At 36.2% G+C, this 15,272-nt stretch overlaps 4 protein-coding genes across 4 annotated transcripts; 2 read left to right on the top strand and 2 right to left on the bottom strand.

Moving 5' to 3' along the window:
- Positions 1–511: 511 nt before the first annotated feature.
- On the bottom strand, positions 512–2,995 carry LOC114534521 (protein JTB-like). The gene is made up of 6 exons (XM_028555976.1): positions 2,863–2,995; positions 1,950–2,032; positions 1,733–1,794; positions 1,571–1,650; positions 948–987; positions 512–846 (listed from the first exon to the last, which is right to left on the bottom strand). Exons 1-6 carry the CDS (start codon positions 2,934–2,936, stop codon positions 733–735), a joined length of 453 nt encoding a protein of 150 aa, XP_028411777.1. The 5' UTR covers positions 2,937–2,995; the 3' UTR covers positions 512–732.
- Positions 2,996–3,267: 272 nt separating this feature from the next.
- On the top strand, positions 3,268–7,838 carry LOC114534553 (GPI ethanolamine phosphate transferase 3-like). The gene is made up of 8 exons (XM_028556015.1): positions 3,268–3,719; positions 3,972–4,112; positions 4,326–4,542; positions 4,785–4,938; positions 5,036–6,737; positions 6,827–6,973; positions 7,069–7,286; positions 7,405–7,838. The coding sequence occupies exons 1-8, from the start codon at positions 3,290–3,292 to the stop codon at positions 7,615–7,617; spliced, it is 3,222 nt and encodes a 1,073-aa protein (XP_028411816.1). The 5' UTR covers positions 3,268–3,289; the 3' UTR covers positions 7,618–7,838.
- A 446-nt stretch (positions 7,839–8,284) lies between these two features.
- LOC114534543 (oxidoreductase HTATIP2-like) lies at positions 8,285–14,693 on the top strand. Its single transcript, XM_028556003.1, has 6 exons — positions 8,285–8,673; positions 9,187–9,298; positions 9,497–9,597; positions 11,468–11,611; positions 12,337–12,439; positions 12,653–14,693. The coding sequence occupies exons 1-6, from the start codon at positions 8,548–8,550 to the stop codon at positions 12,814–12,816; spliced, it is 750 nt and encodes a 249-aa protein (XP_028411804.1). The 5' UTR covers positions 8,285–8,547; the 3' UTR covers positions 12,817–14,693.
- On the bottom strand, positions 10,157–11,102 carry LOC114534545 (group XIIA secretory phospholipase A2-like). The gene has a single exon (XM_028556004.1). It carries the CDS (start codon positions 10,844–10,846, stop codon positions 10,286–10,288), a length of 561 nt encoding a protein of 186 aa, XP_028411805.1. The 5' UTR covers positions 10,847–11,102; the 3' UTR covers positions 10,157–10,285.
- Positions 14,694–15,272: the final 579 nt, after the last annotated feature.

Raw genomic sequence — 15,272 nt, 5'->3', positions numbered from 1 at the left:
TCTTCCATGATCATAGTAGTTCAGAAAGTTAATTTAATATATACTATATATAAGAGGAAAAAATATTTAAGTAACATTTTAGTTTTACATTTTAATATAAATATATATATATATATATATATATATATATCTATATACATATATATATATATATATATATATATATATATATATATATATATATATATAATATATAATATATATATAATATATATATATATATATATATATATATATGTATACACACAACACATATATATATATACACCCGTTTGCAAAAACGTTGGCCGCAGATAGATATATAGATAGATACCCGAAATCTAATTAGAATTGCATATGTTTTGTAATATGATTGAAATCCCATGCAAATGTAATCATATGCAATTCTAATTAGACTTCGAGTATCTATCTATCTATCTATCTGCGGCCAACGTTTTTGCAAACGGGTGTATATATATATATATATATATATATATATATATATATATATATATATATATATATATATATATATATATATACACGCAATTTCATGTTCTATTAACCGTGATGTTATTAATCATAATCTCAATCCTGGTGGGTTTTCAAAAATAATTCTAAATTTCAAAGTTGTAAATTTTCTAATGAAATTCTGCATGTGGAGCAAACATGAATTCGATCTATGATCCACGTCCAACTTTCACCAAAACAGGATTCGCTTAAAATAAAATGATTCCTAGAAAGCCAGGACTGTTATGAGTCGCCACTTATTTGTTTTCTGATTTTTCCAAGAACGTGCTCGTCAAGATGCTTGGATCTGCACCAAACGATCGAACTTGATAATAGACCCAGAACTAAGGCGGTAATCTAAAACGGAACAGAATCTTAAAATTAATCCGTTGTGGATTATCTTTTTATCCCTGATCTACAGGTTTTCATTTTTATTGATCCATAAAACTATTAGCTACCTGGAATATCCAAAATTTTTTCTCTTCGTTAGTTCGACAACTTGAAATAAAAAATAGGTACATCATTAATGGAGCATCAGGCATTGCCGAGTTGTTAATTCCTGACAATAACAATTTGGATGAAGTTTCAACAAGTTACTGCTGTTTCCAAGCAACCATCTAGCTTGCAAACAGCAGTAATTTTGGACTTCAAAGACAAAGCTTTTTTAGTAATGATAGCCATAGTTTAGAGCTGTTTTTAGCTCTGAGCATGCGCCGGAATCTACCGACCGTGGAGCCTGGGCCTCCGACCGCCATCAAAATTCAAAAAAGAAAACAAAAAACATGGCGGAATACAATGCCTTCGCGCCATGTGAAATTTTTCATCGTAAAGTACTCGTTTTATTGTAGAAAGTAAACAGCAAAATCATGATATGTTTAATGATCTTCACAAATCGCAATATGGCTGAGATTTCCTGCACGCATTGTAACGAGCAAAGCCAAAGATTCATTGTTTTAATTTCAAACATTTCAGAAGAACAATAGGAAATCTATTAAACTCTTACTAGAGTCCAAGAGCCAAGACAGTTGAAGTGCCGGAAGTTAGGTCAAGGTATAGTGCAGATAATATATTTTCTTTATACCTCGTATAAAATTCTTTCTTAGATTTAGAACATCTATTTTTCTGTCTTTTTCCAGTCTCTTTGCATTCTGGATAATTTACCTGGAAACGATGATGAATAAACATAATTTTTCAAATTTTCTAAATTTTTTTAAATAATGCCTATTATTTCCCATAAACTTACTAATTGATGTCTTAAACAGTCTTTGCATTCTTCAATTTGACTTACTTCACCACAATTCCCATCTGAAATTTTATATGATATTTACTCTATCAGCATAAAATCTTACAACAATGATTGAAAAAGTTTGGTTTTTTGACCAATGGTTATTTTGTCATGTAATCGAAACTAAGGAAGGGGTCCAACACTTGGGATTTAGTAAAAATAAAAAAAACAGAACCAATGGTTCGGTTTCCACTTTGATTTTTATTAACACCAGTTGCCAATGCTCGGGTGAGAACTTTTGATAGATCCACATTTATACTACAAGAAATGTAGAATTCTTGATTAAAGCATGTAACGACATTCCATATTATGTAATTGAGATATATGTTAAAGGTTTGGGGCGACCTTCAAGAAAAAGAAATTCAGAAATTGACAGATATCAGTGCAAAAAATTACTGCTGAAGCAGCAAATAGTCTAAATCTAATTTTGTATTTTACACTGTAATGCTGGAGATCACCATCACAAACACAGCAGTCCAGTGTGGGCAGTATTTTACCACAGAGGAATGTAATAGAGCAATTCAAGTCAGAATCTTTTAAGATTGTGTCCCAAATTGTATATCGATGACATTGCACATCATGGTTAATGACATATGAATTAGCTTTGTGGCCAATATCTGGCTTGTCTGCCATTACTCTGGCAAGCTGATGCTGAACATGGTCATTCAGTGTAGGTTATATTCTACGATAAGTTGTTGTGGTTTGTGTCTGAACTACCTGAGAAATATGTCTCAAACGTGATGGTCCAGTGTAGGTAGTATTCTACAATAAGCTATCATAGTTTGTGTCTCTGAACTACCTGAGAAAGATATCTCAAACGTGATGGTCTAGTGTGGGTAGTATTCTACAATAAGCTGTCATGGTTTTTGTCTGAACTACCCGAGAAAGATATTTCATAGTGACCAATGTAATTAGTATCCTACACTAGGCTACTGGGATTGTATGTTAGCCATAAAAGAAAGATTTCAAACGTGGTAATCCATCTCACAATAGACCAGATGTTTATTTCTATGTTAAATTTTTCCATGCCAACCCAGACGATGTGAAAGTAGTTGAAACTGTAGTTTCTTATAATAATCCCTTCCTACCTGAAGTTGAGAACCAACAAACCTACGATAATCACAAAAATTGCAATAAAAGCCTTCGTCATTTTCGAAGCCATTTTTGTTTACAAACACTACCAGTCCCAGACTCTTAATGCGCCTCGCGACTCTACCGTCGTTTGCACAGGATTGATTCAACCAGTAATAACAACCATATATTTAATATTTGGAAACAGTTTCAGAAAAGCTCGTTAAAGCAACTGAAGCATTGGTAATGCGGAAGAAACTTATAACAGTATCCGAAAAATGGGAAAAAAGCAAAAAAAATTGCATTACTTTTTCAAAATAGAGTTGATATGTATGTACATCGATTTGGATCACATTTGTGTGAATTACACGACGTACTGCAGTCGAATATTTTTCATTCAAATTTCAAAAAGAAGTATTGAATTTGTGGAAAAAATTAAATACTATGGGAATTACAAAACATGGTGGGAAATTATCGTTAGTGTTGATCCTACAAACTGCTTTCTTCTTCTTCGGGATATATATTTTCACGCGGGGATTTTTATTGAAGCGTGTGGTTGTGCCACAAAACAGCAAATGCAGTGATGTCATCTCGAATTCTACCTTCTTCCATGCACATGATGTTTTCCAAGAATTTGGCTCTTGTTGGAGGACAGCTCGATTTAAGAAGGCAGTTTTGATCGTTATCGACGCGCTGAGATATGATTTCATGTTGTATAACGAGTCTTTGGAAACGAAGGATGCTTTAAGTTTTCAAAACAAGCTGGAAATAATCAATGAAGTTTTGAAAACGAGGTCTGGTCATGGACGAATATTTAAGTTTGTGGCTGATCCACCTACAACTACTATGCAGAGAATAAAAGGCCTCACAACTGGTAGGTTCTTGCTTGGTTATTAGATGTGGGACATTATGACAAAGTGGACCCCTTATTTAGAGGGTTGCTGGGGGCCAGGGTCATGGGCTGTGGGTGGTACCAGGATTGGATTTCTTTTCACATGTGTCTCAAAAGTACACCAGTGCAAAGAGAAGCTATGCAGACGCAGTGCATGCAAAATATAATTTTCCACCATTGAATCTGTTCAGAGATGTCTGTCATCAGTTAATGTTAAGTTTTGGCCAATGTTAGGTAGCTTACCAACATTCATTGACGCTGGAAGTAATTTCGCCAGTTCTGAGATTCACGAGGATAACATCATCACACAACTGAAAAGACGTGGAAAGAGAATTGTCTTTATGGGTGACGATACCTGGATGGGATTGTTCCCAAGTAAGTAAAATCGAATTAAATTTTAAAATATGTACAATTAATTTTTGCATAGTTTTTGTCAAACCAAAAACTTGCCATATTAACATGCAATTGTCACCATTGCAACAGTATTACCATTTTTATTATTTGTTAACAAATTATTCAATGTTATGATTATTCAATGTTTAATAAATTGTAAGAACTTACCTTTAATTGAGTGTGGCTATTTTATAGATCATTTTGATAGGCATTACCCATATCCCTCATTCAATGTCAAAGATCTCCACACAGTTGATAATGGAGTGATATCTCATTTGATTCCCGAGATTCGGAAACCTGATTGGGATGTGATCATCGCTCATTTTCTTGGGGTGGATCACTGTGGTCATAGGTATGGACCATATCATCCTGCCATGGCCGAGAAGTTGACCCAGATGGATCAAGTCTTGAGGTATGTAGACAGCATACTGCACTTCTTTCTATACCAAAAGAAATCTCAGGAAGTAAAATGAAAATATGCATATAACATTAGTATCCAAAAGGATGTAGGGGAATTAATTTCCTGTTCACTTTTATCCTTAATAGCCAAGGCAGACTGTCTTAAGTTTAAATTTGGTTTAATCCCAGTTTAATAGATAAGACTGTCCTATAAAGTCATAGTGATACAAATTATTATTTTATTCATGAATCAAGTTCTGTGGTGAATGAACTAGACAATGAAACCATACTGATGGTATTTGGTGATCATGGTATGACAAAGTCTGGTGATCATGGTGGTGACAGTGATGACGAAGTGCATGCTGGTCTATTTGTGTACAGTCCCAGCAAACTTTTCTCAGATACACAGGTACAACTTTGACTAACCAATTAGTAAGGCAGGGAGAATCCTAATTTCAAGGAAAGTCTGCGTTAACTTTTTTCTTATAAAATATTTCTATTTTTAGCGCGAGGAAGACCAAGTTGTTTCACAAAGTGATTTCGTTCCGACGTTCTCCTTACTACTTGGGCAACCTATTCCATACTCGAATCTCGGAATTATAGTGCCAAGCCTCTTCGAGAACTCAGGGTCAGAAATCCTGCCGAAAAATATATCGATACTTCATGCTCTTGAACTCAATGTCCGACAGGTTGATCGATACGTATCAGAATACACCAAGCTATCGAATGATATCTCTTCGCAGGCCTTAGACGCCATAAAACAATCTGTATTCAAGAAAGAAATTGTTATCGACGAATTAATGCAAAATTTCCCAAAATTTGGCGATGATATTTCACAAGGGGAGAAAGCTGATTATCTTTCTTTTTTAAAACAGATAAGAAAACTTTGTCGAGAGGTTTGGGCGAAATTCGATGTGCCTGCTATTCAGACTGGAATTTTTGCTATGGCCGTATCGTGTATGGTGAGTCTGCTATTGGTATTTGTACCAGACTTGCTTTTAAATGGTGATCTCTCAAGAAATCTTAACAATTTTGGCAAAGCAGTTGCGTTGGTCATCGTTCCGGGAATGGTCCTCTTCCAAGGCTACGTTTCGCTATTTTTCTTGCTATTTCTTCTGTATGGAATCGCTGGTATACTTTTTAAAATGCACTCAAGAATTTTTGCTTTTAAGAAAGATTATTTTGATCACATCAAGTTAAAGGAATATGCTACAGTATTCGTGCTTTGTGCACAATTCATCATTTTTTTTTCAAACAGTTATGTTGTCAACGAAGACAAGATTTTAGTATTTTTCTTGCAAACAATACTTCTGGTTCTAGTTGTAGATATTTTAACAAATGCTGTTGCCGCTGTGAAGGTATTGGAAATTGAAAATACTAAGGGATACAGAATTCAAAACAGAAAAGACAAGAAAAAACGAGGGGCAATCTGGGCCGCTTTGGGGAAACATAGACGGGAATTAGCTTGTTTATTTGCATTAATGGGTTCGTTTCGCTTGAGCTCGTTATTTTCGCATTGCCGTGAAGAACAGAAGGCTTGCGAGTTAGCGGAATTCTTGAAAACATCGTTTAACGACTCAAAACAAAATGGCTACCATGTCTGGTTAGCCTCGCTGTTTCTTTTGCTCATACCAGCTTCCGTGATATTTCGACTTCGAACTGATGGAAATTTGAATGGATACTCGTGTTCCGTTCTCGCTGTCAAATACGCATTGCCATTTGGCGCGCTTTTTGCGTGCGTTCATTGGCTGCTTCAGTACGTTCCCGCGAGAATGATGGATGAAAATCCTGTCATTGGAGTTTTTCAACAAATCATTACTCCGTGTATTCTGTACATTTGTTGCTTGGGCGTTCTGTGTTGTTTACTCTACCAACCAATCACAGCTTTCGTTGTCCAATCAAGTGATTTGAATAGTGAGCCTTCGATATCCACCAGGGAGCAGGCGATGAGAAATTCTGTGGTGCAGATTTTTAGGCAACTAAGGTCCGAAATGAGTGAACCAGACGATGCTAAAGACATACCCTATGTCTATGGTTTGGGGACTGTCTATTCGTCGGCAGTATTGATTCTGTTGACTTGCTTCGCGTTACCTGTGGCCGTTGTTCTCGGTGACAGTCTGGGACCTAGTGTGACGCTCATGTTGGCGCAGATGTATTTGTTCCTGGAGCTTAACAGAATGATGTCGTCACAAGAAGCAAATTCTCAGTGTATGTAAACTATTCATACATAACCAAAGCCACGATTTAGTTGATTTAGATTAGATTTAGTCATACATAAATAATTCCTTTTTCTTTAGGTTCTTTATTGGTTCCAGTGATGACTTGGATGACGATGGCTTCTCACAATTTCTATTCCACCGGTCACCAGGCCACATTTCCTGCAATACGGTTTGAAGCAGCATTTGTTGGTCTTCCTGGAGATATGAACAGCTTCTATTTACCTGGTGAGTTGCTGCTTCAAGTGCATTTTTTGTTCTTATCTCCAAAAGATCATGATAAATTACAGCTTTATGAGATAGAAACATTTGTATACTTTTAGGGTTTTTGATATTGCTCAATACATTTGCATCGGATGTCTTATTTACGATCGCTTTGCCGTTGATTATTTTGTGGAGAAAGCAATCCATAAACAGTGAAACCATCGACGACAACAATCGCAGCCTCACTGGTGAGCTTATTTACCACGAGAATCCGACGACGTTACGTTCCGACATGTTCCGAAGCTTTGTGTTGTATCAAGTCTGTAAAGGATTCAGGGTAGGTTTATCCCTAGTAAGGATATAGGATTTAGCAATTTCCTAAATTCTTGCTCGCACAAATGTTTTATATTTCGAGGCCGGAAAACTTCTTAACATCCGTCTTACTTCTTACATAGTTACTCGGAACAATGTCGGCAGCGGCCGTACACCGTCGTCATCTGATGGTCTGGAAAATTTTCGCGCCAAGATTCATCTTCGAGGGGGTATCATTTATTGTGATGTCAATCTTTTTAATCCTGATGTTCGGGTTTGTATTAAGAGTTGACCAATCCTTTAATTCCTGGTGCCTAGCGTTGCAGAGGCGCAGTGATAGGTCATTCAAGTCATAGATGCAAAATGGAAACGAAAAGTATTTCTTCATAAAATCACCAGCTTTGAATTGTTCTGTGCTTTCTCTTTGAAGTTAGAACAGTTCTTGCCTACATGCAGACAAGCTTAAGTTAAGCTCCATCAGTGCAAACTATTGCCTGATTTTTATCAATTAGAAGAAAACTCATTTTTTGTATATCTCATACTGCTAACGACAAAGCACTTTATCCCATACATATAATTCGACATTGCTGCCATTAAAGAATATTTCTATTTTAATCCAAAGTTCTATATTATTAAACTGAACATTTCGTATGGTTGACTACAAAAATAATTTGAAATGTAATGCAATTATCACAGAAACCTTTGTGCTTTGATCTCAAAAATAATCTAAAAGCCTTGGCGCCTTCTTGTCTCGCCTCACGCCCTCTTGTCTCGCCTGGCGTCCTCTTGTCTCGCCTGGCGCCTTCTTGTCTCGCCTGGCGCCTTCTTGTCTCGCCTGACGTCCCCTTGTCTTGCCAGGCGCCTTCTTGTCTCGCCTGGCGCCTTCTTGTGTCACCTGGCGCCTTCTTGTGTCGCCTGCCGCCTTCTTGTCTCACCTGACGCCTTCTTGTCTCGCCTGGGGCCTTCTTGTCGCGCTTACCGCCTTTTTCTCTCGCCTGGCGCCGTCTTTAATGCTCACTTTCACTCTAAACTTTAAACTCTTTCTTTGACCAAGGAGTCAAGCCTAGTTTTATTATATGTTAAAAAGTCCAGCAAAGGGTGGCCAATTTTGTATTACCAAGCGGAAACGGTAAAAAAGCAGTGTTTGAAAAGAGCGCGAAAACAGGAAAGAACGCGCGAAAAAAAGTGCGCGAAGAAAAAGGCGCGAAAAAGGAAGCGATGGGAGCGGTTCGAAGTTGACCTCTCTCGATATGAGAGAAACTTGACCCCACTAAAGATAAACAAACATGGCGGAAAGCGAGGGGGCATCTGCAAACGTTGAAAGTGAACAAACAATGAATTTAAAAGCTCTCGTTATCGGTGGAACTGGTGCTGTCGGAAAGTGTTTAGTTGGAGAACTTCTGAGCTCAAAGGTGGTATATTTATCTTATATCATTTCTTGATGATGTGATAATTTAAAACATTAGCATGATCGACTATCAAGCGATGTTTATCACGCAATCATTAAGTTGCGTGACAATTATGTTACAATTACATTAAAGTTATGTAACTATTATACCAGTGAAATACGTAAATTTCGTTTGAGTGGGAACACCACACTAGTTGCATGCTTGCACATTTGCTAGTTTGGTTGAATGTGGACCTCACTTAAAAGAGCAGTGATGTAAACAGTCTTCGTGGTCGTGTCACTGATTAGATATTTGGTGTAATGATTATAAGTTGATATATTTGCAATAGGAAATAATAACAGGCATCGTAATAGTCTATTTAATAATTACTGGGTGTCTATAGACAGATATGAAAAGATATATTCAAGAAAGACATTGGTTTTCAACACTAACTTAAATTACCATGAAAATGGTACAAATATATGTTACTGGTTGTGGAATTAATGCATCTTTCTAATATGAAGTTGTCACTTTTAGAATTTTTCCAAAGTCGTTGTCCTTGGCCGAAGAAATGCAACAGTACCTGACGAGTACAATGTCAAACAGGCTGAGGCAGAGAGTGAAGGTCGGTTGGTGCAAGTCACTGTTGGTAAGTATTTTGATTAAGCACAGTTTTCATTTAGTCATGACTGTTGTGAGTCCCTTTTAGTAAAGTTTTTGGTTAAGTATAGTAAAGTTTTTAGTAAAGTAAAGAATAAGTCTGTAGATCTCATATTTTGTGCATTGTGTATGTAAGTCTATCAAATCCCAAATTGATGTGAAGAGTAATATGTATTCTATATTGTAGATTTTGAGACTCTTACAAAGGATACTGTTGGTGAGCATTTTCAAGATGGAGATGTGTTTTTCAATACAATGGGAACAACAAGAAAGGTTGCAGGATCTGCTGTATGTATGCCATTATGTCTTTTCTCTTTTTACATATCATTTTCCAGGCCATGTTTAAAAAGTGGAAATATTTGTTTTGTACAGCTTGGTAGACCAACTGGGTGGAGATTGTGACCATTTAATTTTTTATTAAAATGAAATCTCTTGTCTGGGGTACATCAGGGAAGAATGTAATATATTTGAATACTAATAGATGAGTTTCAGGAACCTATCACCATTTTACAGGAATGCAAAGACACATTGGCAGATTCAGGTTAAGTTAGAATAAATAACACAGCCTAACTTGTAATTCAAAATACCTCATTAACAATGCTATTGGTTATTCATTTCTAAAGAAAATGTTTACATAGAAATGTACCAATACAATTGCAAGTGAGAGCTGTAGTAATTTATTCTGACTTACCCTGATCAGGATCTGGCATTTCAAAGACAATAGAAATCCCAATACCAAGATGCATGAGTGATATGTTTTTCTTGCTATAGCAGGTATAATTCATTCATGTTGCTGTTGAATTTTCTTTTGTCTCAGGACAAAGACTTTGAAAGAGTCTATTGTTACTTTGCCTTCAACATGAAGTCCCCCTCCCCTCCCCCATGACAAAAACTGCATCAAATATAAGTTTTTACACAATTTGTTTATATTATAAATATTAATTTCCTGTCAATTTCTTTACATTTTCAACGTAAGTCACAGTTCACCCTTTGTGCCTTTGTTGCTGTCGCCATCTTCTTCAATGGCGTGCCCGCTGCACACGCATGCGCTCTTCTGTGCTTGATTGAAAGACGAGCACCCCAGGCCCACCGCGGCCGCCTGCATTACCCCGCTGACGTTATCGCAAAGTTGAGTTTGGTCCGACGACCGAACTTGTTTGACTTCCTGGCAAACGGCGCCTAAACATTCCTTGAATAATTCGTCGCATTCGTCCCGGTCTTCGTTACAAGTATCGTAGCATTTATCGTGCGAGTCACAACACCCCTCGAAACCTGGAAACATGCTCGTATCCAGCTTTATACCTAAAGATCCACAGCCATTGCTGCTCGGAACATGACCAGGTCGCGGCAATGGCACCGATCCTTCCGGGCAACTCATTTTACACTCTTTATCCGTGCCAGACATCATTTTAAAGAACGTTCCGAGCGCTTCCATGCTCTTCTTCGGGTCGTCTTCGTCCTCATCGCTATTAGCTAGTATTTGCGATGCCATATAAAGGCATGTTATGAAAATAATGACCTTACTAGACATTAGCATGTCGGTATATTTCGCCCGATGTAATAAAAGACTGTTTATTATGACTTGGTTTTTTCTACTTCCGTTCCGTTCGGCTTCAAAAACTTTTAAACACGGGATTTATATAAGCCAGTGCAAGTGCTTTAAAAAATGCCATATAATCAGGTCTAGTCACTGAATGACTGGCGATGTGTGTTGTAATACCAGTTGTCCTCCACGTCGACTTCAATCGTTCAATCACAATGAACCACGAGTTTAAACGACAGGTTGTAGTAAACACAGGCTTATTATGTATTTTATCAGTATCTCTTCCTGTCACTTTGATATGTGCGTATGTAAATTGACCTGACATTACTGATCTAAAAAAATCTGGATGGATGCTTCCTAAATTTGATCCGCATACATAGTTTTAAAAATTGTCTCACAAAACGTGGGAAGCTTTATCTCTCTAGTTCATATGTAGTAGATAAGATTCGCTATAGTTTAAATGCGCTTGAAATTTATGTTTTGTAAAAAAGTTGCAGGGATTAAAAATGTCGATATTCTGACTCCAAAATTAGCTCACGATTCACTAATTTTTAGATCATTTTGGAGCATATGTTTTAAGCCGTAATGGTTATAATCTATTCTGTGTTTTGATAGGAAGCCTTCTACCGAATAGACCATGATTATCCAATGAAATGTGTTGAAATAGCAAAGGAATGTGGAGTGAAACACATGTCACTTTTAACATCCACGGGAGCGAATGCAAACAGCTGGTTTTTGTATATGAAAACTAAAGGACAGGTAATTAATAGTCCTTTCAATCTAAAATTTAACAATTTTCACATAGACAATCAAGGTATTTTCACATTTGTATTACTCATTCGTTAGAAGTAGTGTTTTAGTGATAGATTTTAACAACGATTCATCTTGTCTGCTTTGGCTAATATAAGTTGTTCAATTTCAAATTATAAAGTTCCATTATAAGTATAATTCCTCTTACTGACAATTCGGGGAGTGCGGGGTATATACTTCTATTTTTCGCCAAGTTCGTTTCTTTGGTCTTTAATTTCGTTTTGTCAAGTTAAGTTCTTTGATTTTAAAACTGGTTCATGATAAGTTTTAATTTTTCGTTTTGCCATTTGTTTCATCGAAGACGAAGATGATTTTATCTTATTTATCTTTTGATTTTATATTATATTTCCACTGCTTGTTAAGGGCCTGTTTACATGGAGCGAGTTATCTCGGCTAGGCGAGGTGAAAACTGCATATAATGAAGACTAATCAGGTTTTGCCTTTGATGTGATGCGCTTTTTACCTCGCCTAGCCGGGATAACTCCCTCTATGTAAACAGGCCCTAAAGTCGCCAGACTTGGTGTTATGTGTGTTTATGCAATAGTCCCTTGAATATGCTCGCTTCAGGCGTGAAAGTTGCCTTCGAAAAGTTCCCAAACTACGTCAATATCGGAAAATGACCAATCATCTTTATCCAATATATAAATAATATTGTTTTCCTTTCACCATTTAAGATCGAAGAAGATTGTAAAAAGTTAAATTTTGACCGTCTCAGTATTTTTCGACCGGGTCTTCTTGATCGCGGTCAGGATAAAAGATTTGTTGAAAAAGCAGTTGGTATGTTCTTTGTGTTTATTTTAGCGAGATTTTGATTGGAACAAATCGCACATTTCCATGCAATAGCGCTCGCATCTCTAATAAAATTGTATATGGTATTTACTATATACAAAGTTTGAAAACTTTTTCAAAAGAATATTGTCAAAAATGCGATATGCCATTCCATTCTGGCAGTATTTTCCTTGTGGTGAAGATTTTCTTGCATGATTACAGGCCTATTTTGGAAAGCCATACAAGTGAGCGACGTCGCTAAAGGAATGCGTATTGATGCGGAACAAGTTGTCAAAAAATTGAAGTCGAGCGAGGCTGGAAATGAAGAGAAAGAAAAGTTGTTTTTCAATGCGGATATTTGGGAGACGATAAAGAACGAAGCTTAGAGTTGCGAAGAATGCTTGGATTATCAAACGTGACGCGTACGTACGTAGATCAGTTCAATATTATACGGTGATAATACAATGGTAATAGTTTATTGATGGATCTTAACCTTTAAACTAATATTTTACTATGCAAACTAGGATATAACTTGCTCTTGTTTACCATCTTGTCAATGTGGTATACTTGAGAATATACATGCACGTGCTATAGTTATACAGAATTCGACAATAAATCAACATAGAATTCAAAGAGATTCATGTCTCAACAATATACTAAATTGGATGCAGATGTTCCCTAATTGACACGCGAATCATGTGTGTTTTAAATTTACTTAAAAACAGCAGCTTAACAACAACGACAGAAACGGCAGCATTCAGCTAAGGACGACAGTAACAGTTGCGCATTAGCGAGAAAATCAACAATAACAAAAGCAATAACAACAACAATAACAACAACAATTAAACAGCATTAACAACAACAGCAGAAACAACAACAACAACAACAGTTAAGCAGCAATAAGAACAACAGCAACTATAACGGGACCAATTAAAAACAACGGAAAAACCAATGCAATAAACAAAGATGCATAATATAAATAAAACGCCTTCATCATTATCAAAAACAGCTTCATGCAAGAGCAACAATAACAGCAACAAACAAGACAAAGCACTGTCAATATAAAACAAGCGGGGAAAATACTTCTCCCCACGCTTTTTACAACTTATTAGATTGTTGCGTAGATTTATGGGATTTCAGGGTGATAAGAAAATTGAAGTTTGAAGTCTTAAGAAAATGCCAGAACAAATACGATTGCCTTATATATTAAAGAATGCAAACCTGCTTTGAATATTCAAAGTGACTCCATCCGTGCAAAACTTTTTGTATGGGACTGTTGACATTTGATTCTAATTAACCACTCTATTGTCTCAATTTTAATATTTAAACTCAAACAATTTAAAACTTTCATTGACTTGATAATGACGTTCTGTAAACGTCGAAACGTCGTCTTTAAACTTTTTTAAGCATGTATATAAGCAAATATATCTTATCGCAGAACTTTGTAGTCAAATGATAAGAAAATGCGTAATTATGCATCACCTATATACATGCAGTATCAGACTGAAGCAGATAACCGTGAAACCCAGCGCTGATTTTAATTAATCTGAAAATCATATAGATTTTAGTAGAACATGTATACAGCTTTTTTTTATCCTCCGCAAAGTTTTGATGAATTATTAAAAATTTAAATAGTTGGAAGTAATTTGTATATCCCAGCATGTAACGTCGTATGTTTTATAAATACTGTGCATGATGTTCGTTTATAATAGGCGTATATAATGACTAATGCCGTAATGGGAAAATTCAGTATTCTTCCGAATAAACATGAGTGGGCTTTCTTAACATTCCTGCCAGGGAAAAACACACAGACAATTAAGAATTATTCGGTTTTAAACATCACAATATAATTGCCCATCCTGTGAATATCCTGTTCCTCCCTCGCGCGGAAAACCAGTCAAAATCCGCAAAGCAAATATTTCCTAATCTTGTCTAAGTTGTCTTGGTTATTATTTTTTTTCAGTTCCGAAATTTAATTGTTCTCTTCTCGGTTTCTTAGAATACGACAAACTGTTTGTATATATCTAACACAGAATTTGTTCGCTATGGTTTTAAATAAATATGAACTGAAGTTTGCGTGTGGAAAACCTGAAACGTGCGATAAATAAATCAGCTGCCTGCGTTGTTATGAACAAAACCGACGCACAGAAACATTACTTTTGATTTCACTTGAGGGACATCATTTTTTTTAAAATTACATCTGAAAGCCGGTTTTTTTTTAACGATATTTCAAAAACCGCACGAGAGGCGTTTTTCTTTGAGCTTTTTTTCAACACATTTTGCCAGAGGACAGTCCGAAGGGAACTTTCATATTCCCTACGCGCGAAAGAATGTGCCAGTAGAGAACTGGTTTCAGGAGCCCAAGAGTAGCAACGTGATTAAAAATAAAATGTTATCGTGCCAAAAATGAATTAAAAATATAGATTTTGTGATTTTGATAGAGATCTTTGGAGACAAAATGCCTGCATGAGAGAAATCATAATGAATAATTTAAGACATACTGGATCATCTAATTACTTCTTGAGCAATGCTTTAGCGAGTCCTCAAAGTGGACAGACTTTGAACTGAATGGTGCGACAATTCGATCGGGTTTTTATGTGAGTTTGAATGAAACAATTTTTCTACTTTTTGTTCTATTTCAAGCACAACTTGGATACGACAAAAGTTTCAGTTCATGGCTCTGGGCTATTAACATGCAGCATTTTTTATCAATTTTGTGCAGGTGGCAACTGCATGTAAAAAGTCCATCCAAAACAGATGAAGTTTGTGAGTTTTTATTAAAAAACTAACCTCGAACGTTTATCTGTAAGGCAAAAAGTTCCGTCGTTTGAAATGAATACAT

This window comes from Dendronephthya gigantea, unplaced genomic scaffold (genome assembly GCF_004324835.1).
Source record: "Dendronephthya gigantea isolate DGI-Jeju-01 unplaced genomic scaffold, DenGig_1.0 000102F, whole genome shotgun sequence".
NCBI lineage: Eukaryota > Metazoa > Cnidaria > Anthozoa > Malacalcyonacea > Nephtheidae > Dendronephthya > Dendronephthya gigantea.
The sequence above is the reverse complement of the archived record's forward strand: the minus strand, read 5'-3'. Positions and strand labels throughout refer to the sequence as shown.